Here is a 27,261-nt window from a genome sequence, read left to right on the forward strand (position 1 = left end):
GGGACGTGTTCAAATCAAATAAAGCTCGACGGGATTTATGATAGATATGACCACGCGCTGACCGAAATTATCAACTCATAATATTCAAAGAATGATTCCTTATTACTTTAATACTTATATTTATATTATTTCGAATTTCCACACTTCAAAACAACATTCTAAAACCACTGTTTTTTAATGAATAACACATGCTATGTATGATTACGCAGCGCAGCCAATACTGTTTTTCGGTTATGCTGTATGACACGCCCATTTTGTGTCGCTCATTTTTTATAAAATTATTGGGCTGGGTAATCACAGTAAAGGGCACTTAAAAATATAAATATAAAATTTTATATGATGTAGCTAGGCATTATAACCAGAATGTGCACATGCGTGAACCAACTTACCATCAGAACGATGTATAGAATAGGCTATTTTTGGGAGTTGATTTTAATCAACTCTCCTACATGTATGCAGTTACTCAGGCAAACCGAATGTGAAACAGTGTTTGGACCTAAGTACAAATCAACATTGCTGACAACATTTACTTCTAATCAATAAATTCGATGTAATGAGTTCTTAAGCATTGTTATTCAAGGAAACTTATTTAAAGATACCTTGAAAATAGTTAGATTTTAAATGGTACGAACAATTTAGATAATTTTTGAAGTCGTACATTTTATATATTCTTACGCCAGAGCTCGTTCAACCAGACGCTCGGCTGTCTCCGTAAATCTCCGACAAGCAGAGAGTCTCTCTTGCTTGTCGGTGATTAACGGATACAGCTGAGAGTCTGGTTGAACGAGACTAGAGTTCAATTTTGCTTGGATCCATACAATTTCTCATAACTATTCCGATTACTGATACGTAGTTTGATAGAATAGATCTTTGAATATTATACAACATGATTCATATTGGGTTTTCACGGAATTCCTGTGGAAGAATTCATATTATTAAAAATGTGCGTAATTCAAATACATATAGGAAAGTACTTGCCATGCAAAATTACATATCATTGATTTTAAAATAAATAATAATCGAAAAAATCAACTCCCATCAGCTCTTCAGTACATTGATTTTATAAAGTACAACCAGGCACTATAACCAGGATGTACGCATGCGTGTACCGACTTTTCGGTAAACGTTTGGGAGGAAATTTGAAAGCTGTTTGGAGGAATTTCGAACTGATATTCGCGCAATTTAAAAACGTATAGGAAAATTCGAAATTCACATTATAAATGTTCATTAAAAGAGGTAGGAATGTTGTGTTCATTAGATTTACACCAAAATGTTGTATAAATATTAGTATTTGAGAGAACAAAAAAGATCAATATTACAGGAAAACAACAGGCACTTAGCATCGGAGGGGGAGGGGTTGTGGAGTGGAGCAGGGGCAGGGGGACGAGCTAGACTACCCCCTTCAGCACACGCTTTCTCGCAGCAAACATTTTTCTTTTACATCTTAAAGATGAATTAACAAGGAGCCCCCCCCCCCCTAATGTTTTTGGGACCAGGTAAAAACTAAAATGAAAGGGAGGAAATAAACTGTAGAATTGAAGTTTAAGGTACGCCTTTCCCCATGCCCCCACGGATTTGGATTTTTAAATGTTTTAATAGCATAGTGTATGTATCACTAGGGTCAGTGTTCGTATCACCAGGGTCTGTATACCCATAACCTGGGTCAGTATTACGATTATCAGGATGTCGATATCTATTACCAGGGTCAGTGTACGTATCACCAGGGTCTGTGTGCCCATCATCTGGGTCTGCATACAAAAAGCCTGGGTCAGTGTACGTATCATCAGGGTCAGTGTATGTATCACTAGGGTCAGTGTTCGTATCACCAGGGTCTGTATACCCATCAACTGGGTCAATATTACGATTATCAGGATGTCTATATCTATAACCAGGGTCAGTGTACGTATCACCAGGGTCTGTGTGCCGATCACCAAGTCATTAGAACCCATCATCAGGGTCTTAATGCATATCACCAAGGTCAGTGTTCGTATCACCAGGGTCTGCCCATTACCAGGGTCTCAAAACCTATATTGTTATAGGTATTGAGACCCAGGTGATGGGTATACTGGCTCTGGTTACGCGTATACACACTCTTGTAATTGGGTACACTAACCTTGGTTATAGGTAAACTTACCCTGGTGATGGGTTTACTGATTCTGGATATGGAAATACAGACGCTAGTGATGTGCACTCTGGCCCTATTAATACTAATATACAGACCCGGTGATAGGCATATAGACCCTGGTGAAACGTACACTGACCCTGGTGATAGGCATTGAGACCCTGGTGATGGTACGTGGATTTCTGGCTATGGGTAAACATACCCTGGTGATGAGCACAAAGACACATTGACCCTCGGTAAGTATTGAGACCCTGGTGTCCTGGTGATTGGTATACTGAATCTGGTTATGCGTATACAGACCCTGTTGATACGTTCACCGACTCTGGTAGTACTTACTCTGACCCTGGTAATATGTATTCTGACCCTGGTGATGGGTATACAGACCCAGGTGATGGACACAGAGACCTTGGTGAGGGGTTATGGATAGAGCTACATGGGGTGGGTGTTCTGACCACCCTTACCCTTCCCCAACCCCCCAACCCCCCTGAAAAAAAGAAAAACAAAATAAATTATCCCTTTCCTCCTAACCTTGATTTTTTTTTATATTGAATTTAAGCGTAGGTGTTTATAGAACCTGGTGAATGGTATATTGTATGAGATACAGTAATATTGGTTTATATATAAACCCAATTCTTTTTTACTGGTATATGTAAGGAAACCGTGATATTTTGTTCAGGCAGGTGGCATCGTAAACAAGTGAAAAGAGGGGGGTGGGATGGGAGAATCGCCAAACAATTCTTGACATGCAAAAAAAAAAGTCTTTAAAAAATTCGAAAATCGTACACCGTGGGGGTAGCTATAGAAATGCTAAGTTTACCTCAAACTTAAATTTCACTGTTTATTTCCTCCCAGTCACTTTCAATTTTTTACATGCTCCGAAAATGCTAGGAAAGGGGGGGGAGCAATTGCATGGGGACAGGCCTCTCCCTGTCACCCCCACCAACCCACTCGTTTTAAGCTACGTGGCTATTGTTTTCCTGTAACAGTGCCTTTATTGTCCTCGCAAATATTTAATTATCTTTTTTAAGTGTAAACCAAAGGTACATAACATTCCTATCACTTTTAATGACTATATGATATAAAAGTCGCGGTTTTTTTTGGCACCTATCATCAGTTCGAAGTTTCTCCAAGAAGCAATCGAATTTCCTCCCAAACGTTTACCAATCCCGATGGAAAGTTGGTTCACGCATGCGCACATCCTGGTTATAATACCTGGCTATGTCATATAAAATTTCATATTTATATTTTTCAAGTGTCCTTTACTGTGATAACATTACAAATCAATTTTGAAACCTATGGCCCAATTATTTCATAAAAAATGAGCGACACAAAATAAGCGTGTCCTACAGCATAACCGAAAAACGGTATTTGCTGTAATAATTTAAACATGTGCTGTACATGAAAAAAAAACCGAGTGGTTTTGAAATGTTGTTTAGAAGTGTAGAAATTGGAAATAATATAATTAAAAGCAAAAAGGCACCATTCTTTGAATATTATGAGGTGATAATTTCGGTCGGAGCGTGCATATCAAATCTATCATAACTCCCTTCAAGCTTTATTGGATTTGAACACGCTCCGACCAAAATAAATAGGAATAATGAACATAAACCTGCCCATGCAAGCGTTTAAAGATATCCTATTCATCGGTAAATTTTAAAATAGTTTAAAAAGAAATCTGACTGTAACAAAACAATTACGGATACAACTTTCTAAATTTACAATATTTAAAATAACTAGATACGTCAAAACATCAGACCTATATCAATCATTTTTGCTGTAAAATTGAATATATTTTGTATAGCTTTGTAAGGAAATTTCCCTAGAGTTGACCTCGTGACGTCACTGAAGCCTTGTTATCGCCTAATTTCATTTTCTCTTGAATAGATTTCTAAAAGAGGTAAAAATAGGCACTTTGAAGCGGCGTAACTTCATTATTTTTGCATCGATTTCGATGCGGTTTTTGCATTAAATTTTGGTAAATATATTCTATGACACAAGTTCGACATGGGCTGGGCTGCATGTACCCTTTTATAAATCAGCATGCTCAATAATTAATAGCATTGACTAAACAATTTTTTGGAATTTTGCGCAGAAACCCGTATATCTGTATATCCTGCACAATATTTTTGGTGAAAATGCGTTGCTACATATATAGCAGTTCTTAAATATTTTGTTTCTATCTATGTAGGAAATCTAGCAAAGCCAATAAAGTAAGGTGTCTTTTGAAATTATTACATCTGTTACCATGGTTACAGCAACAGCTGTGACAATATGTTCCTCCATTTTTGTTCTTACGCCAGTTTACTTCATTTACCATTTCGCCGTTTCGTCGTACGCCGATATGGGACAAATAAAGTCCGCCCCGTTTAATTTGTTCCCGAAAACATGAAATTTGTTATTACAAATTGGGTGAAAATATGTTATAACTGATTTGAAAAAAACGAAATTACGAATTAAAACTTTGAAATAACGAATTCAAGAATTCGTTATTTCAAATTTAATTTGGTAAAACAGATTTAAAAATTTGAAATAACGAATTCAGCGAATTTGTTATAACGGTTTAAATTCGTTATAACGAATTCCTAAAATTTGTTATTACAAATTTAATTCGTTATAACGGATTCAACGATTCGTTATAACGATTTAAATTCGTTTTAACAAATTCAAGAATTCGTTACACATATATCAAATTCAAAAATATTTTTTGATAGGTCCTAAATAGGCTTCCGTAGAAAAGTCCAAAAATTCGTATTATAAAAATGTGTGGAATTCAAATACCGATTAGAAACTACCTGTACTTGTCATGCAAAATAACATATCATTGATTTTAAAATAAATAACCATCGATAAAATCAACTCCCGTCAGTTCTTCGGTACTTTGATTTATACTTATAACCATGCAATATAACTAGGATGTGCGCATGCGTGTACCAACTTTTCGGTAAACCTTTGGGAGGAAATTCGAAAGCTGTTTGGAGGAACTTCGAACTGATATTTGCGCAATTTAAAAAAGTATTTAAAAAATCGATTTTTACATCATATATGTTCAATAAGAGTGATAGGAATGTTGTGTACATTAGATTTACCCAAAATGTTAAATAAATATTAGTATTTGAGAGAACAATAAAGAGCAATTTCACAGGAAAACAACAGGCACTTAGCATTGGAGTGGGGGAAGGGGTGGAGTGGAACAGGGGGACGAGACTACCCCCTCCAGCACACGTTTTCTCGCAAGAAACATTTTTCTAAAAATTTACATATAAAAGGTGAATAACAAAGAGTTGCCTCCCCCCCCCCCCCCCCCCCCGAATGTTTTTGGAACCAGTTAAAAACTGAAATGAAAGGGAGGAAATAAACTGTAAAATTGAAGTCTAAGGTTCACCAAACCCCCTACCCCAACGGATTAGGATTTTTCAATGTTTTAATGGCATAGTGTACGTATCATCAGGGTCAGTGTCCGTATCACCAGGGTCTGTATAGCCATAACCTGGGCCAGTATTACGATTATCAGGATGTCTATATCTATTATCAGGGTGAGTGTACATATCACCAGGGTTGAACGTCTGTGTGCCCATCACTTGGGTCTGCATACAAATAACCTGGGTCAGTGTACGTATCATTAGGGTCAGTGTACGTATCAGCAGGGTCAGTGTACGTATCACCAGGGTCAGTGTTTGTATCACCAGGGTATACAAACCCATAACCTGGGTCAGTATTATAATTATCAGGATGTCTATATCTATTACCAGAGCCAGTGAACGTATCTCCCGGGTCTGTGTGCCCATCACCAAGTCAGTAAACCCATCACCAGAGTCTTAATGCATATCACCAAGGTCAGTATACATATCACAAGGGTCTGGGTTCCCATTACCAGGGTCTCAAAACCTATATTGTTATAGGTATTGAGACCCAGGTGATGGGTAAACAGACCCTGGTGATCAGCACAAGGACACATTGACATTTGGTATAAGTTTTGAGACCCTGGGTGGATTTTTTCATATTGAATCTAAGCGTAGGTGTTTGTATGAGATACAGTAATATTGGTTTAAATAGAAACCCAATTCTTCTTACTGGTATATGTAAGGAAACCGTGATATTTTGTTCAGGCAGGTGGCATCGTAAAAAAGTGAAAAGAAGGGTGTCCGGTCAAGTCGTACACACACCAACTCGTGTACAGGTCAACTCGTATACAAAATTTCCGCATAAAAAAGTGGTGGGATGGGAGAATCGCCAACAATTCTTGACTTGCAAAAAAAAAATCTTGTTCAAAAATTCGAAAATCGAACGCCGTGGGGCCGGTTGTTGTAGAAATGCTAAGTTTACCTCAAACTTTTAAATTTTACTGATTATTTCCTCCCAGTTTCAATTTTTTACATGCTCCGAAATTGAAAGGAAAGGGGGGAACTGCATGGGGACAGGCCCTTCCCTGCCACCGCCACCCACTCACCCGTTTGAAGCTACGTGTCTATTGTTTTCCTGTAACATTGCCTTTATTGTCTTCGCATATATTCTAGTTTAAACCAAAGGCACATACCATTCTTATCACTTTGAATGACTATATGATATAAAAAACGCGTTCTTTTGTTTGTTTTTTGGTTTGTTTGTGGGTTTTTTTTGGCACCTTCATCAGTTCGAAGTTCCTCCAAGAAGCTATTGAATTTCCTCTCAAACGTTTACCAATCCCGATGCAAAGTTGGTTCTCGCATGCGCACATCCTGGTTATAATGCCTAGCTATTTCATATACAAAATCATATTTATATTTTTCAAGTGTCCTTTACTGTGATAACATTTCAAATCGATTTTGAAACCTATAGCCCAATAATTTCATAAAAAATAAGTGACACAAAATGGGCGTATCCTACAGCATAACTGAGAAACGATATTTGCTGCAATAATACATAACATGTGCAATGCATGAAAAAAAAAAACCAGTGGTTTTAAAATGTTGTTTTGAGGTGTAGAAATTGGAAATAATATAAATATAAGCAGAAAGACATGATTCGTTGAATATTATGAGGTGATCATTTCGGTCGGAGCGTGCATATCAAATCTTAGCTTCAAAACAGTAGCTCCTGGTCTGAAAAAATTCGGATGAACGACCTGGGAGCTACAGTGCCTCCCATAGTAAAAACTGCAATTTACTGCGCACAAAAAATGTGGTAGTTTTGGGCTCTTTAATCTCATTTACGAACATATTCTCTACAAATACTTGATCCCAAAAAATTCCTCGGATATTTTACTACAGATATCACCACTTCACCTGCCTCTAATAGTCTTTTAAACACCATCACCAGTCCTGTAAATTAAAGTTGTGCGAGTTTGTTTACATTTAAAAATGGCGACTCTCGATCTCGATGTAAATTAACACTTCTTTTCCGATGTCGGTTATCATGTTTCAGAGAAAGTCTGAGGCAAGTAAAGTGACGATATCAGTAGTAAATTGGCTGAAGAATTTAATGGTACTAATTATTTTTGCAGAGTTTTTGTGAAAATTAGGTCAATAAGTCCAAAACTAGCGCTTTTTTGTGCGCCGTAAATTGCAGTTTTTTTTTACTATGGTAGCCTCCGGGTCGTCCATCCGAATTTTTTCAGACCGGGAGCTACAGTCCTGCAGCTAATCATATCTATCATAAAGCTCTTTAAGCTTTATTGGGTTTGGACACGCACCGACCAAAATAAATATGAATAATGAACATAAATCTGCCCATGCAAGCGTTTAAAGATATCGTATTCATCGGTAAAACGCGATTAAAATAGTAAATTTTAAAATGGTTTAAATAGAAATCTGACTGTAACAAAATAATTACGGATACATTTTTCTAAATCAACGATACTTAAAATAACTAGATACGTCAAATTATCAGACCTATATCAATCATTTTTGCTGTAAAATCGAATTTATTTTGTATGGCTTTGTAAGGAAATTTCCTTCGTGTTAACCTCGTGACGTCTCTGAAGCCACGTTTTTACCTAATTTCATTTTCTCTTGAATAGATTTCTAAAAGCAGGTAAAAATAGGCATTTGAAGAGGCGTAACTCCATTATTTTTGCATCGATTTCGATGCGGTTTTTGCATTAAATTCAGGTAAATAAATTCTATGACATAAGTTCAACATTGGCTGGGCTGCAGGTACCCTTTAATAAATCAGCATGCTCATTGATTAAAAGCATTAACTAAACAATTTTTGGGATTTTGGGCAGAAACCCGTCGAAACAAATATGTATGTCCTGCATGGTATTTTTGGTGAAAATGCGTTGCTACATATGTAGCAGTTCTTAAATATTTTGTTTCTATCTATGTAGGAATTCTAGCAAAGCCGATATAGTAAGGGGTATGAAAATATGTTATGACCGATTTAAAAAAACCGAAATTACGAATTAAAACTTTGAAAAAACGAATTCAAGAATTCGTTATTTCAAATTTAATTTGTTAAAACAGATTTAAAAATTTAAATAAACGATTTCATCGAATTTGTGATAACAAATTAAATTCGATAAAACGAATTCTTAAAATTTGTTATAACAAATTTTATTCGTTACAACGGATTCAACAATTTGTTATAACGATTGAAACTCGTTTTTAACGAATTCAAGAATTCGTTATATCAAATTAAAAATATTTTGATAGGTCCTAAATGGGCTTCCGTATTAATGGGCTTCCGTAAAATGATATAACACCCCAATGAAAAAAGCAGGCCCAAGGTCCGATAAAAAAAATTTTGAATTAGAAATAACGAATTCTTGAGTTTGATAAAAAGATTTTAAAACGTTTTAACAAATTGTTGAATCCGTTATAACGAATCAAATTTTGTTATAACAAAATCAAGGAATTCATTATAACGAATTTAATCTTTTATAACAAATTTTCTGAATTCGTTTTCACAAAGTTTGATATTTGTTTAAACAAATTAAAATTAAAATAACGACATCGCTGCCAAGATAGTTAAATTTGTAAAATCGGATTTAAAATTAAAATAATTGTATAATTTGTTATAACAATCCATGAATTTGTTAAAATTACATGAATTCCGTAATAATTAATTATAACATTGACATCGTAGACTTCTCTTGTCAAACCGGCGTACGCCGAATGCGCCGATTAGCATTTGGTAACCCGGCTTGTTGCTTCATTTGCCCGGGGAAGGTTCGCCCGCGTAAGCCGATCGTAGGACCGGATGTATAGAATAGGTAATATTTTATATTACGTAACCAGGCATTATAACCAGGATGTGCGCATGCGTGAACCAATTTTCCATCGAGATCGGTAAACGTTTTGAAGGAAATTCGAAAGCTGTTTGGAGGAACTTCAAACTGATATATGTGCAACAAAAAGCAAAAAGAAAATGCAATTTATATATCATATTGTCTCTATTTAAACAATGTTTACACAGCAAAATGTGCCACATATGTTTCACATATGTCATGATCAAACATACGTATAACTCATGTGTATCATATGTTAATCATGCGTGATGTTTCAACACCTGTTAAACAGTTCAAAAATATATGGTAAACAAGTGTGTATAAATGCATGTATACATACACACATGTGTAACATATGTTACTTTTCCCATACGTTACACATATGTTATACATGTGTGTATTTTTCTATATGTATTTCATACTTTATTTTAAAACGTGAGATACATGTGTGAAGAAAAACCTTGCTATTATACATTCAGGGAGTGGTGTTTGGCCGTGACCCTCCCCCTCCCCCCTCCCTTTAGATCCGCGCATGTTATACATGTTTGTAAATGGCTCGAACTTTACATGTAGTAATGAATGGATGTATAACTGAATTAATAAATTAACTGAAGCCATGTATTTTCTTTATATATTGATTAAATAACAAATCCGGATTTAATACGGAATTGGCTTTAATTTTGTCGTTCACAAATTTACGTCACATTTTTACGTCATGGAAGCAGAAGATCAAGCTGCAGGGTAAATTGGCCTAGCTAAAGGTAAGTGTTTTAATTTACTCGCATTTTAAAATTGTATCATACAATGGTCGGTAGTAATAGAGGGAACATAACGGGAAAATTCGGGTTGAAAGACGATAAACGATCGACGAACTTCAATGTGGTTTTTAGAAAGAACTGCTGGAGTGCAACCAGTATAAAATGATTGCGTTAATTATGTTGATAAAAGATTTAAAGGTTTAACGTTAGCTATAGTAAAAGAAATGCTAGTGAGTTAAATACAGTAGTTGAATTACACAATTATAAAATATTTCAGAAAACGAACAGCTAATTGATTGGTAAACAATTTTTATGCATAATTTTTTTTTCAATTATAGTTGGGCAGAAATCTGGCAGCGAGGCTGAATATACACAGACGGTAAACGGTTTATACCTGTGTAAAATTTTTACTTTTCTGCCTTTTCTATATAGCCACCAACTCTCTGTCTGACTGCCTGTCTCTCTCTTTTTCTGCCTGTGTATCCCTCCCCCCTCTCTCTCATGTATAAAATTTCAGACAATCCAATATGCTTTTTATGGTTTATGTATCACCATATTAATGTACAGCTAGGATTGTTTTTTTTAATTAGATTTATTGCAAATGTAGAATATATGATGTTATTGAATTTACAAATACAATTATCTTCTTTTTCACAACCTGAAAATTTTGAAGATGATTTTGACGATTTGAAGACTGATTTTGTAATGGAGCTGTTTGAAATTAAATTGAATGTGATCTGAACATGTGTGTTATTGTAGTTCTTTGTTTGATTTTTGTTTTTGTAAAATCTTACTAGGTAATTTAATGTAAAGAATTTTAGTTTATTCCTTAGTACATATAAATGGGTAGATTTTAACATATGAAACATATGGTTAGCAACAAATGTTAAACATATTGAAATAAAAAAAAAACATATGTTAAACATACGTAAAACGTATGTAAAACATGGGTTTAAATTCGAATGTGAAACATACGTGGTGTTTTTATACGTTTCACATATGTGAAGAAACGTATGTTTAACATATGTTTAACATATGAAAAACATATGTAGCACATTTTGCTGTGTATTTCGAGGGAATTATTTAATATTGAAGAAGAAACCCGAGACGTAGTATTTGACAAATCCCTTCAAATATAATTTCATTTGAATAAAAAGAATTCGTTGGAACGGAATTTATTTCGTGGGAACAAAATATATTTTGTGGCCACAAATTTTATTCGTGGAAACGAAATTTATTTCATGGCCACGACTTTTATTTTGTGGGAAGGACTTTTATTTCGTGGCAACGAAATTTATTCCATGACTCTATTTTGTGGGAATGAATTTTATTTCATGGCGAAGACTCTCATTCGTGACTACGACGTTTATTTCGTGTGAACAACATTTACTTGTGGGAATGAATTTTATTTCATTGGAACTAATTTTATTTCGTGACAACAAATTAGATAAAAAACAAATATGAATCGACTACGTTGATTATTTAGTTATTTTATAAGTATTTTTATTAAAATACATGTATAAGTTCCTTTATTGATGCAGTGACATTTTTGCATACACTCGAATGTGAAATAAATGGTTCAATGGTTATACCAGGTCTTAATATTTTAGCGATTGAATACGATCGCAACATTTAAAGCTGCTTGGTCCGATTTCTTTGTTCTTACAGTATCAAATAATTTTCCATACTATCCAGCTATCCTAGAAATTTATGAACTTTCCCCTATTTACACCAGCAGAATCGATATCATTTCAAAGTCAGAAATATTTAAAGTCAATAGAATAATTTCTTTTTGGGTAAACAAAAAAACAAACCAAAATGCATCACGGGAATGTTTAAAAATGGGAATCGTTTGGTTTCTTCCCCTGGATGATTGGTTATTTCAACCTGCATATTATGCATCGATTGTAAACAAGGCAAACTTCAGAAATATTAGCGAACAAAATGTACATATGTCATTTTTGGGAGTTGATTTTAATCAACTCTCCTATGCAGTTACTCAGACAAACCGAAAGTGAAACAGTGTTTGGACCTCAGCACAAATCATTACTGCTGACAAGACTTAGTTCTTGAAAATAATTGATAAATTCGATCTAATGTATGCTAAAGCATTGTTTTTCAAGGAAACTTATTTGTAAATACCTTGAAAATAGTCAGATTTTAAATGGTACGAACAATTTATATATTTTTGTAGTCGTTTGTATTCCTACGCCAGAGTTCAATTTAGTCTTGTTCAACTCGACGCTCGGCTGTCTCCGTAAATCCTTGTTGGAGATTTACGGTGTCAGCCGAGCGTTTGGTTGAACGAGACTAGAGTTCAATATTGCTTGGATCCATACAATTTTCGAGGAACATTTCTATTACTGATACAGTGGGGCCTCAGATATCCGGACGCCAGATAACCGGACGCTTCAGTTTACGAACGATTTTATTTGGGAACAGATTTTTTATACGTTATTTTGTCTCATTTATCCGGAATTTCGCGTTCCGGATCCGGACGGTCTGTTTTTACCACAAAACACTAATTTACTACTAATCTTGCTTCATTTAACCGGACGGTAAAATTTGATGATACCCTACTCAGTACAAAAGATTACCCCTGTCAATTAAGTTTCACACCTTTTTTACGTGCTAGACCCTCATGAGTAGCTTGTTTAAATACACTGACTTCCCAAATCACTTTCAAATATTGGAAAATTGCGAACAATAGTGTATCACACACATATCACACTTAGACAGAAAGAATTCAGCTAGATTCGGTTATCATTATTGTCCGGTTAATATTTCATGACAAAATAATAAAATAAAGCAGAGTTCTTTATCTCTTAGAATCGTTCACTCTAGCATGTGTTGCTATATGGTATGAAAGGCAAAAAAAAAACTAGTATCAACACTGGGAGCCATTGCATACAAATACATTATCATTCATGACAACAATAGACACATTTCAGATATCCGGACGCTTCACCTATCCGGACGATTCAACTTGGGAACGAAAGCGTCCGGATAACTGAGGCTCCACTGTACATAGTTTGATTGAATTAATTTTATATTTAAATATTATTTAACATGGGGGTTTCTCGACATTCTTGCTGAAAAAATCCAAAAATTCATATTATAAAAATGTGCGTAATTCAAATTAGAAACTACATGTACTTGTCATGCAAAATAACATATCATTGATTTTAAAATAAATAAACATCGACAAAATCAACTCCCGTCAGTTCTTCAGTACTTTGATTTAATTTACATGAACAGTATGACCTTTATTTATAGTGATGTCGAAGTCTTAATACAACCATTGCGGTCTCTACGTCAGGGGCAAATTTTAACATGAGGCGAAATAACGCAATACCCTTTTTTGTAGCTTGTTTTGTTAACAAATTTTGTACATATTTTTTTCATTGGAATTTGGCTTAATTGACCGGGAAAATTACTGCAATGTCTATAATCATTCACATACTTAGCATAACCATCGTTCAAAGCGTACACAAAATTTTGATATAAAATCGAACCAAGCAGATTTAATTTTTATTTTTTCGTTTTTCTGCATATCTTTAAATTGTATTTCCCATAGATTGTAGCTCTAGATAACTTATTAGCATGCTTTTTAGATATTAAAAATGAAGCAATTTTTGAAGCCGTTTTTAAAAGCTTGATTTATTAAAATAAAACTAATGGGCACAATTTAATTATCAAAGTTCCTAGACATGTAATACCTCTCTATATCAGCAACGGTCGCCTGAACTAAATAGAAATTAGAGTTATGTCATATGATTTTACACCTACATGTATATCTCATAAATAGTAGTCAACTAACTTAAGTAATTTACATGTAGTTGATCTTTTAGACTAAAGAACGGGACAAATGAATTGGAATGCCTATAAATTACAGCACTTCCTGTAATGTTGAAACGATGTTATTTGATTCATTGAAGTCAAAAATCAGAAATAATTTATAAATGTCTACTGTAAAGAACCAGTATAAAACGTATTCATATTTTGTCATGATTTATATATGCTTTGTTTTTGGTTCAAGTGAGCTTTTCTGATCACCTGTTGTCCGTCGTCCGTCTGTCTGTATTTTTGTCTGTATGACCATTTGCTTAGAAACGTTCAACAGTTTTGAACCACTTGGCCAAATTTAACCAAAGTTAGTTCAAATCATACTTATGGGAAGGAAATTCTAAATTGTTAAAATAAAGAGAAAAACCCTTTTTAAGAGATGGATAATCTCGAAACAGTAAAAACAGGATATGCCTTAAAAATCTTCTCAAGAACCTCTGCACAAGAAATGACGATTAATATTTACACCAAAGCTTGTTTATATAGTGAAGATTCTAAACTGTTCAAATTGTAAACCCGGACCAAGCTGTGGCCTCAAGAAAGGTTTAAAGATTAATTTAGAAATATATAGGGAAATGTGTGTTGCGTTTTTTAACATCCCACTTCTGACACCAATGTTGCATTTTTAATATCCCACTTCCCACAACAATGTTGCATTTTAAGTATCCCGCTTCTGACACTAATGTTGCGGTTTAAGTATCCCACTGCTCACAACAATGTTGTGATTTTGCTGGGTATACCGCTTATATAAATTATATTATACCAAACTTTGGTTTTATCTTATTAATCCAGGATGTTTTTCGCAACTTGTGGGTCTCCCAAATCTGTGTATTGGCATTAAAGAAAACTCAAAGTCAGGTTTTAAATAAAATAAGGATATTTCCAATTTATTGAATAATGCCAATCCTGACTCTGGGAATTTATATATAAAATCACTTAATGTATTCCCAAACTTGATGGGATGGCAATAAAAATATTATGGATAGTATGCATCAAAACCTATAACAAATAAATTTCTATATCCCGCAAAACCGTGCAGAAATCCCCTCCCTATAATCCTCCCACTTTATATATTGCCTATAAACTTGAGTATAATAAACTGATTGAATAAACAATGAATTTCATCAGCTAATCCTAATTAACAATAAATAGAATTATTCATCGTCAATCCCAGAACTGGGAGTCAGAGGTAGACCTTGCTCTGCCGTGGCAGATCTGCACAAGTGCAGAACCCAACTGACTGTGCAAACAGCTGAGCTCGTTATTTATTGGCATATGGACCGATGTTTATAACGTCATGACACGAACATTCAAATACCCACCATAATTTGAGCAAAGCAGTTTAAGCAGAGAATAAAATCACGGGAATAAAAGCGCTGTAACAAGGAAACAGAAATTCATTTCTTGATATGGTTTATTGGACTTTTTCTCAACAGGGAATATGTATTGGGATGTGAGAAATAATTTTCGTAACACGTGTACAAATCTTCTTCTCAAGAACTACAAAGCTACAATTTGTGGGATTACTATGCAAACACACCCAGATAGTGTAGATTCTAAAGTGTTCAATCCGTGAACCCATAGAGCAATGCTTGGGCTTAAGTAGAGGTTCAAAGCTTAACATAGAAATACGTAAGGAAATTAATTAAAAATCTTTTTTCTAAAACTCTACACTGATAAATTTTGTGAAATTACTGTGCAATCATCCTCAGATAGTCTAAATTATAAGTTGTTAAAATACCCCTGAACCAATACTGGGAGCCAAAGGGTGGTTCGAAGTTTCTCTTAAAACATATGAACTAGGACTAGAAAATAAATACTTTTTTAAAAAATACTACACTGCTTCCATTTGTGCCATAATGCAAACATCTTCAGATAGTGTAGATTTTAAATTTTTAAAATCGCGAGCCCTACACCAATAATGGGGCCCAGGAGGGGTTTCAAGATTAACATAGTAATATGCATATGTATGGTAAATTTAAAAAAAATAAATTTTCAGCAACTCGAGTGATTCCATTTGTGAGATTACTATGCAACCATCCTCAAATAGTGTAGATTCTAAACTGTAGAAACAGTGACCCCTGGATCAATTCTTTGGCGCTAAGAGGGGTTCAGAAAAGGACAAAAGTTTAAACATCGTCTTCTCAAGAACTAAAGTGGTATAATTTGTGAGATTACTATGCAAGCATCATGAGCGTAGATTTTAAATTGTTAAAACCGTGACCCTAACGCCATTACTGGGGCCCAAAGACGGGTTTAAATTGAAATAAAGAAATATATAGAGAAAATGTTAAAAATTTGCTCAAGAAATACAAAGCTATAATTTGCAAAATTACTATGCAAGCTCTCAAAAACAGTGTAGATTCTAATTTGTTAAAAAAAAATGTAACCCCTGGACCATTACTGAGGCCCAAAGAGGGGTTCCAAGTTTGACATAGAAATCATTTTTTCTAGAACTTAAATGATACAAATAGTTAGATCACAATGAAAGCCCCTTAAGATTGTGTAGATTTCCAAGTTTAAAAACCGTGCCCATGGACTAATCTAGTGCCCCCTGAAAGGGTTAAAAGATCAAAATTAAAATATATGTGTAGGGAATTTTTTTTAGATATGTTCTACTTAAAAAATACAATACTACAATATGGGAGATTTCTATTCAAGAATCGAAAGATATTGTAGATTTGACATTTTAAAACTGTGACTCCCAAATCCATGCTTGGGCCCTAAGATGGGTTTCCAGCTCAACTTAGAAGCAAAAAAGTCATTATTTTACAAGCTTGAATTACAAAGATTTATTAATAAAACACACACAAGTGTATTATTACAAAATTTGTTGCCAAAAATGATTTTATTTACAACGATTAGTTTTTTTTTACAATGTAGTAATGAAAAACGGTTAAGGTGACTTGATACACCAAACATTTATTTGATGGATCGATTAAAAACCTTTTTTTGAAATATGATTTTACAAAACAGAGACTAATATCGGCTTTCATATAATATATTTTTAATTTTTAAGTACAATATGATAATTTTTTGACTGCCAATACATGCATGTATTTAAGAGCTTGAAAATGGTCCCAATGGATGTGTAATATAATTATGAATACATATATGCCAAAGATGGTATGGTAAGGTCTTTATTTTTTTTTACCTGAATATTCAAATTATTATTCTGTGGATCAAATCCAAATAACAAATATAGGACTATTAAAGCACTAGTCAAACAATGACATATTACAAAGAAAATGAAACGAAATTGCCAAGTTTTGGAAAAATTGCAGTTTATCAAATTTGAACCAATCCTGATTTAAATAAGGGTTATCCCGGTCAGAAAAAATTTAGAATTGAAATTTCACTAAATACTGCAGTTTATTATGAGTACATGTAATTGATAAGCCTTTATAAGATTAGTAAATGAACAAAACCATTTCACAGCAACCTGGACTTTGTTCAAATTTGTTACATTTTCCAACTTAATATTACTTTGTTTGAGATCAGTTTAATTACAAATGGTATTGGTTTGAATAAACAAATTTCCAATTTCTCTTGAATTTTACTATTTTCTTTCAATATCTTATTGAAATATTATTGTAGACCAATAGCTAAATCCGAATGACAGCTAATTCATAGATTGAGAAAAACTTAATGTACATTTGTATAAAGAAAGGTATTTATACATGTAGTCCAATTTATTATTTTTAATACGTTGAAGCCTAGGATAATAAGATGTGTCAGCTGATTCATCTTAGATCTTAATATAAATTTATAGTGTTTAAAATAATTTTAAAATGTTTCATAATTAAACAAATCAAAATAGAATGATAACACTTTTGTTCAGGTGAGCGATATGGCCCTTGGGCCTCTTATCATTTTACATTTAAGGACTATGTATGGTATATGTACAAGAAAAAAATATTGTGAATGGTTACAACTGTACAACTTTTGACGATGGATGCCCAGATATGTTATATCAAAGTGATGAAACTTATAAATGTAAGTTTAGCCTTTTACCAACTTTAATTATTCAAAGTATATTATTGTATATGTTGTTTAACGAGAGAGAAAAACCAAGGAGAGAGAAGGTATAACTATTTGTTTTTTAATAGTCCCAAGATGTATGGAAATTGATCCTTATGATCGCTGCTACATTGCTGATTCATCTTGCCGATCAAACAAAACGTAAGTAATGTTCTTTTCCCCTCCTTGTTCGTACGTCTCTAGCTAGAATAATGTCTAATTACTGAAAGAGGGGAAAGATTTATAATATTTTGCCCCGTTTTAAAATCATTTTTAAAATATAACATAAAAATGTAGCATTTCTTTAATAAGAATATATGAGCAAAATTAATTTATTAAATATAACAAAATGAATAGTGACATCATTAAAAGTTAATTTGTAAAACTTTATCTTAAGAAGACGTAACTGTAATCAACATCTATTTCCCATCATCAAATTCACATCATATTTTATTATGAAATTTCACATAATTTTTTCTCTTTTTTTTTTTTGGTAAATGTTAAGACTGGAGACTCAATTTCGCATTCAATAAAATTTGTCCTTGATTTCCTAAAATGTTCTCCTTATACAACTACATGAAAGTGATATAATAAAGAGGGTCAAATGGCTTCTTTATTAAAGGAACCAGGACAAGATTTGAAATCATTTTTAAAAATCTGTTTATGTAAAAAATAAATGTTCTTGAAAATTACAAAAACAAACTGTCAACCATCTCAAAAATCCATAAAACGAAATAATGATTGACCTAAATTTGAAAGTTAAAAGTCAAGTTATGAGAGAATTACAGAGGTAAGAATTCATTGTAATGTAAACAAAGCTCAAGTGTTATATTTATTTACAAATAAGTTAGAGTAAGGATTTACCATTTCTTTGACATAATGACTCATGGCAAACGAGGTACTGATTAAATGAGTTCATAAACTTTATATATATATATATATATATATATATATATATATATATATATATATATATATATATATATATATATATATATATATATAATAAAAAACTTTAAAACACTGTTTCAAAATATTTCGACCGTGTTACCGGTCTTCATCTGTCGGTGTTTATTGTCTATAGCAGCACAACGTAGAACATATACTATGACGTCACAATATGAATACAGTCTGACAAGTTACGTCATACAACAATATTACAAAAACATATGAAATATAGGTGAGAGTCTATAGAAAGCCCATTGATAGCCGTAATTAGTACATAAACAAATAATATATGAAAAATGTATAGATAACGTGACATAAAATATAGAAAGTGTCTCTACAAACTAGTAATAATGTAGTCTAAAGACAATAATGTTCCCTTTTGTTGATACCAAAAGGCAAATAAGTATTTAATTTTTTCTTACACAAATTTTCTCTGAACTTTCTGTAAACTTCATATTTGTACAATTTTTCGATACCTATTACAGAATAATCCTCAACTGTATGTTCGTCAGTATAAAAATCCATTGCTACAGGGTCGTTAGTTTCTCTCATTTTCAGTGATATATTTAACCTGTATATATATATATATATATATATATATATATATATATATATATATATATATATATATATATATATATATATATATATATATATATATATATATATTTGACAAAAGATGAAATATTTGACTGTAACTTATATCAATTAAAAACATATATGTAAACAATATGGAGCTATGTTTACAGAACAAAGAATTTCAAAGTTTACATCGTAACTTTTATTATCATTTGACTTTCAAATTTTGCCGAGGCATTAAAAATACCCACATTAACCATTCTATACATTAAAATTGAAGAAATGTTATTAATATATGTTTGGTAAATATTATACAGTTATTGCTGGGGGCCTTTACTTAGTTTGTTAACATCAGTAATCGCCAACACAGTGAAAATTGCAAATTTCATTTAACAAAAAATATAATGATAACAAATTGTAGCAAAGAAGAAAAATAAATGTTATTTTCACATCGTTAGTCACGAGTAGGTGAATATACCTTATTTATTTCTCTAGCATAATTAATATCAGCCAATAAGAGCTATGGATTAATCAATCATGAAATAAAACCGTTATTGTTATGCATATTTTTATCCAATTTAACAATTTAAATTGAGTTCATCCATAAACCACACCCCTTCCTACAAAAACTACCAGTAAAAATTAAATAAAAAACATGACCTGTCTTCAGATATAAACAATCGTTTTACTGGAAGATTTTTGTCCAATTTTCTTAAATGCTTGCATTTTTCAATTCTAAAAAAATCATAAGCTTCTGGTACATTGCATTATTAAAGATTAAAAATTTAATATCTTGTGTATAACTCCCTATCTCTCTTCATATAATTCATTAAATATTAATGGATCTGTAAGTAAGACATCCTGGTGATTATCTAATAATTGAGGTGCTTCAATTAAACATATTTTATGAAGCGAACAATACTACATCTTCTGTTCTGGCTCTATAATCATTCATCATACTACCTCTATATATGAACAAAATTTATTATCAAAACTTTTTCTCTTCTAAACTTAAATTGGTAAACTGCAGTAGGTACAATAAATAAAATAGAGAGAGAGAGAGAGAGAGAGAGAGAGAGCCGATTGTCAACAAAATATGCAGGAAGAATATATACATATTGTGTATACTACGACATCATGTATATTATGGAAAAAGGATTCATCTTAGCTTTCTCCCAGGGTCATCCAAAACGCAAAAGAAAACTATCGATTCATGATCAACTTTTAACTTAATGGATTAGAGAAGAAAACATGAGATATTATTTTGTAGCAATGGACGTTTTTCATGAATAAGATGTGATGATAATACATAAATGTAGGTGATGACGAAGATTGATGATAGAACAAAATTTAAAAACAAGTTAAGCGAAGCAGTTTAAACCTATTGTTTCTTTGATTTTTAAATACCTTGTTCATGCAATTTTTCAAAACGTCAAAAAAAAATTTTGCTTGAACATGTTATTTTTTTGTTTGATTACAGGAGTTCAGCTGATGTAACGATAGCAATGGAAACAACTGATGTTACGTTTTTTTCTAGAGCTAATAAAACGTTAGCTTCAAACTCTGACAATACTTATAATAAAATTACAATAATTATATCCACAAGTGTTGTGGTTGTCTTGGGAGTCGTATGTTTCGTAGTAGCTGTAGCTGTAATCATACAGAGGAAGAAAGTTAATTGGAAAGGTGATTGCAAATTTTTTTTATTTCAAACATAATACTCAGACTTGTAAATGTAATATAATTTGACTTCATTGTTTTCAATATGTGGGTTTTATATGTGTAAGTTCAAATATAGATGAAAATTGTTCATTCCAGCTAATAAAAATGTTCAGAAGAAAATATGTCCAAATACTAACGAATTGATAGCTCTTGTACAATGCGACACGATTCAGCTAATTTTGAATGAGTATCACTTACTTTCATTCAAATTGTATTTAAATTTCGATAAACTTAAAGGTTTGTTTCAGTAAAGGAGGGGCACGGTGGCAATATTTGCATATTAAAAGTAAAAACAATCAAAGAACTGAAGTACTAACGGGAGCAATTTTATCGATTATCATTAATTTTAAAATCAACTTATCTTGCATGGCAATTAGTTTCTAGTCTGTATTTAAATTACGCACTTTTCTATAATATGGATTTTTAGACTTTTCTGACAAGAAATTCGAGAAACCCCATATGAATCATATTGTGTAATATTTAAAGATAGATTTTAAACTATGTGTTAGTAATCGAAACAATTCTAAAAATTGTATGGATCAAAACACTATTGATATCGAACTCTCGTCTCGTTCAACCAGACGTTCGGCTGTCTCCGTTAATTTCCGACAAGCAAGAGAGCCTCTTTGCTTGTCAGAGATTTACGAAGACAGCCGAACGTTTGGTTGAACGAGACTATATTGAACTCTGGCGTAGGAATACATGAGACTACAAAAATATCTAACTTGTTTGTATTATATAAAATCTGACTATTTTTTAAAGTGTTCATAGATAAGTTTCCTTGAAAAAACAATGCTTCAGCATACATTACATCGACTTTTTCTATTATTTTCAAGAACGTAGTCTTGTCAGCGGTGGTGATTTGTGCTTAGGTCCAAACACTGTTTCACTTTCGGTTTGCCAGAGTAACTGCATAGGAGAGTTGATTAAAATCAACTCCAAAAAATCTATTATTCTGCTTAATCTGTTTATCATGAAATTAAGGAGGAATCCCAATCAGCACAAAACATTAACATATTTATATTGTAAGTGATGTCTAAACTCTAGTTGTATACTTTGCATTGCATAGAGTAAAATACTTTCTTTAATATTTCTTATATGTTCCTAGATGTTTGCGATACAAAAAAGAACAGAGAAGACGCGGAAATGCCTTTATTAATTCTTGGTGTGTTATTTCGTTCAAATTTTGAAATAAAATCAAAAGCTGTAATGGCTTTTAAAGAATATAAGATAGAAAAAACAGGATAAACTTAGTGATTGTTGTTTTTTTTTAAGAAGCTGAAATTAAAAGATTGGGATATGACTATCTACTACAGGAATTGCCCACGGACCAACAATCGATTCTTGAAATTGCAAATATATGTAAGTAATAATGTATTCGAAGGTCAAGATCTAGTAAATGAAAGGTGCCTACAGGTTTATGAAATTCACGATATAAATTCCTTTAATAATGCTTCATAACAATATCTATGTTTCATAGGGTGTACCGGGGCTTAAATTTTTGGTAAACACAATGAAAAATCATGTTTTAAACAACCATTTTCTATGAAATATGAAAGATAAAAATAACAAATCTCGGAGTTTTGTCCATTTTTGAGAAATATATCTAGATAGCCTACAGCTCTCCAAAAATGGCATTAAACAAGCTCTTGACAATATCTTTAAAATGATGTCAAATTGAATATAGGTACCGGGATTATTTTTCCCATTATTAAATATAGAATGTCAAAATATTGTTTTATTTTCTACATAATTCCTTTAAAGCCGTAAAATACTGGAAAAGATTCATCAAATCAATTATGACGTCATAATGATTCTAGCACCAAAAAGGCACTCTGAAATCATTTATTAGATCTTGACTTTAATTAGAGATGTCAACGAGTATTTTACTATCGGTCGGATTGGTTACGCCGATTATCGACAAGTATAAATTGTTCCAAAGGTATCTGATTCATAAAAAAATATTAAATGTAAGTATTTTCATTAATGAGTTTTTGAAGTGCAGATGAAATAACAACTTCAATATCATGGACAGACCATTAAACTATTCAAGATTTTAAATTTTTGTCTGTTTGTCTTATTAAGCTGTATTTGTTATTTTAATATTCTTCGGTTCCTGGCTAATGCCCCTCACCCATACACTAAATTGACCAATTTCTTCAGCATACCGTAGAAATAGGAAGTTTTGGCATACTTTGTTAGTGCGGAAAATGCGACCGAATGCTTATAAAAATCTAGAAAAGGGAATTTTTTCTCCACAAAAGTATACTAAAAAGAATGGGTCTTAGACACTTAAGCTTTGGTTCCAGCAACCAACCAAAAGTGTTTGTTTATTTCTAAGAAGAGTGATACTGGAAGCAGTGAGACATTTGTATCAGAAGCCTATATGTTAATAGAGGTACAAGAAGATACTAGGGATCAGTTTATGACAATAAAACTAATTTAGTGTCTGTCTTAGCCTGCATAAAAAATCAAATAAATCTAACACATTTTATAATGTTTTTGGACATTTTTCGAGATGGCCATTTCGGAGACAAGTAAAAAGTATATGCCATTTCCCTTTATAAATCAGTACTCTAATGCACGTGCTGTTTTAGATTGTACTGAAATTTGTTTACCTAGATCTCCAACTACTCAATCACATACATATAGTATATATAATTCTATAAACACAGCAAATTATTCGCTAACTAATTCATCGGTAGGGAATTTTACATTCGTTTTAAAACGTTATGGTGGCAATGTGTCTGATAATTTCATTACAGAGGATTCAGTTTTTTTTTTTTAATTTTGTGAAAGAGGGTGATGACATGATGGCCGACCGAGGTTTTACAATAGCAAAAATAGTATTTAGAGTTATTTATTATGAATTGTTAATTGATAAAGCATGCACCAACATTTGTGAACTTTGCTTCCAATTTTTACCGGAATTCTTAACATTCATATATAATTGTCATGCAGTAAATATTTGTCAACTAGATGTATTGATCAGAACATAGTATTTGTAATTTAAAGTACTTTATTGTTTTGCTAGTTAATGAATGTTCATAAAAAATATTTGAAATATGAATTTTATATATCACAATTTCTCTCTGAAAGAGACTTTACAATCATATTTTTCCTTAAACAGCAATGCACAATAATTACATTTCTTTCAATTTTGGTTGTAAAACATTCTCAAAAATCATTTTTGATTTTTTAACAACGAATATTCAATAATAATGTATCAAAAATATCCTTTCACTGTATACATTTCTTGCCAAAACTTCTCTTTCCTGACCAAGATAGTGGCTGGTCTTGAAAATGATGTACAATCATTACTCAATATTTGCTTTACATTATTTGGGTCATTTCCTGTATAGCAACTAATTCGCCCTTCATCTTTTTCCCCCTTTTTGTCTATATTATTACGTAGAGACATATGATAATAACATTTTAGTTGGTATATCTAAGTACTTATGATAAAGTGGACATACTGTTGATCACATTGATCTCTTTTTACACTTTGTTTATGCATTGGTGAATTTCGGAATATTAAAGAAGATTTACCAGTTTTGCAACATTAAAAGAGAGTATTGCTCGGCCTCTTACGGGCCTCTGATAAATTATTTTAGCGCTAAGGTTATTGTCTTTATATAATCAGTAGGGGAAACCAGGATTCCAGCGCAGTACCCCAATTGAGTTACTATGGAGTAGCCTCTTGGTAGCCTCTTATGGAGTGAGGCTACCTCTGAAATCATCTAATGAGTTTGATTATTTAGCAGATTGATTAATGAGAGTAATAGAAATTCAATCGTTTGGTTAAAACATAACGTTTGGCGTTCCTTTTTATTCAAATATTTAGACACTTCATTTTCTGATTCGTTCAGCTCGTCTTGAAACGCTGTTAGAAAGTCCAACGATTGTTAAGCTTTACATTTTTAGGAGGTGTTCTTCGGGTGTCAGGAGAAAATGTACCCTGAAGAAAAGTACCCATGACTTAGGGTACGTTTTCTCTTCGAGAGAACCTACTCTAGAGAAATAAAGAATGTAAAAAAGTTATACAAAACTATTTTAATGCATAAAGATAGAGGAATATATGAAATTTTCAGATAACTAATATCTTATAGGTATTGGATCCTGTAAGGTAATAGCTTATATTATGCATGAATATGTATCGGTTGAATATTTAAAGGACTTTTGTATTGGAATTCAAAATCTTATAACTCTTTTTGATATATTTCAGCGTCCTAGTTTTCATTGTATAAAAGTTTTGTTTAAATTTTATTGTAGATAATATTTAATTCATATTTATTAGGAAAACTTAAATGCACCATATGTTGCAACCACTATTGAAATAAAACTACTATTGAAATAAATTATTTCAATAGTGGTTGGGAATGCATTTCATTAGAAAAATCACTTTGCAACCACTATTGAAATACAACCACTATTGAAATAAATTATTTAAATAGTGTTCCAGGATGTATTCAATTTTGAAAATCAATTTACAGACACTATTGAAGTACAACTACTATAAAAACAAATTTTCAATTGTAGCTTAGAATGCATTTCTTTATAAATATTACTTTGAAAATTTATATTTTTTCTGTACATTTCTCCTTCTACAAACATATCATTTCCTATGAATAATGTGTATTATTGGCACTTTAGTGAAAATCTTGTAAATTGCCAGAACTTCTATTCAAACCCCCAGCTGTACATTGAAAAATTAATTATTGATAAATATTATTATAAATATTAATATCAATATTGAGATAAATTATTTCAATAGTAGTTGGGGGTGTACTTCATTACGACCACTATTGAAATATGTTATTTCAATAGTGGTTAAGGATGCGTTTCATTTCAACCACTATTGAAATAAGTAATTTCAATAGTGGTTAGGGATACCTTTCATTTCAACCACTATTGAAATAAGGTATTTCAATAGTGGTTGATGATGCATTTCAGTTTTATGTCTCTTAATATGTCTGTTTTAACACTTTCCTATCTGCTAGGGGAGTTTCTGAATATGAGAAGTATGTCTTATGAGATGATAAATTCCTTTTTTATTATGATGTTCTTTGATTTACCTCTATATGGTCATGTTTCCCATACCACCTGTCATCTGGAACCGAAAGTGTTATGCACAGTCGGAATAATAGGCATTAAAATGACAGTCATGCATCCCTACCACTATTGAAATATTTTATTTCAATAATTGTTGAAATAGACCGCATCCTTATCCACAATTGAAATACTTTACTTCAATAGTGGTTGTAATGAAATGCATACATAACCACTATTGAAATAATTTATTTCAATAGTGGTTATAATGAAACGCATATTCAACCACTATTGAAATAATTTATTTCATTCAATATTGGTCATAACGAAGTACATCCCCAACCACTATAATTGAAGTTATTTATCTCAATAGTGATATTCTTTATAACATATATCTATAATGACATGTAAGCTATAAATTACTTTTTAATATGCAGGGGTTTTGAATAAAAGTTATCGGGTTGTCCTTTAGTACAAATAATTTACAATTTTCATAATACATGATATATCTATAGAGAGAGAAATAGGTAAAGAAAAAATGAAAACAATTATATATGTTAATCTGAGAGGATTGGTTATTTCTGCACAACAGTGAAAATACTTAAATAAGTACATTTATTTCACAATCTTGATTATTATTACCGTAAAATATGCAAGTCTTTAGTACCTTAATTGTGTATTTGAAATTGTTTGTTAGATAAAAACAAATGTATATCATGATTATTTGCGAGAATTGGTTATTTTTTTCTACGCAGCAGTGAAAATTGTAACATAATTGTGTATTTTAAATTATTCGTTAGATTTCTTTTATTTCAAAATCGTTTGCAAATATAATATTCAACTTCTTTCTTTCCAAATGTGTTACAATATTGATTATATAGTTATATTTATAAAGTATTTCCTTTCCTTCTGCGATTGAAAAAATAAATTTACTAGTAGTTGGACTTCAATGGTGTCTGTAAAGTAGTTCTTATAATGAAATAAATCCCCAACTTCTATTTAAATCATTACTT

General features: G+C 32.1%; 1 protein-coding gene across 1 annotated transcript in view; it reads left to right on the forward strand.

Moving 5' to 3' along the window:
- The window catches only part of LOC105322597 (uncharacterized), a 53,045-nt gene that overhangs the window by 13,892 nt on the left and 11,892 nt on the right, over positions 1–27,261 (forward strand). The window contains exons 4-8 of the mRNA XM_066067804.1: positions 17,816–17,926; positions 18,040–18,112; positions 20,958–21,163; positions 22,308–22,364; positions 22,475–22,561. Of these exons, the coding sequence (XP_065923876.1) occupies positions 17,816–17,926; positions 18,040–18,112; positions 20,958–21,163; positions 22,308–22,364; positions 22,475–22,561 (534 nt within the window). The remainder of the gene's footprint in view (positions 1–17,815; positions 17,927–18,039; positions 18,113–20,957; positions 21,164–22,307; positions 22,365–22,474; positions 22,562–27,261) is intronic.

This window comes from Magallana gigas, chromosome 7 (genome assembly GCF_963853765.1).
Source record: "Magallana gigas chromosome 7, xbMagGiga1.1, whole genome shotgun sequence".
Taxonomy (NCBI): Eukaryota; Metazoa; Mollusca; class Bivalvia; order Ostreida; family Ostreidae; genus Magallana; species Magallana gigas.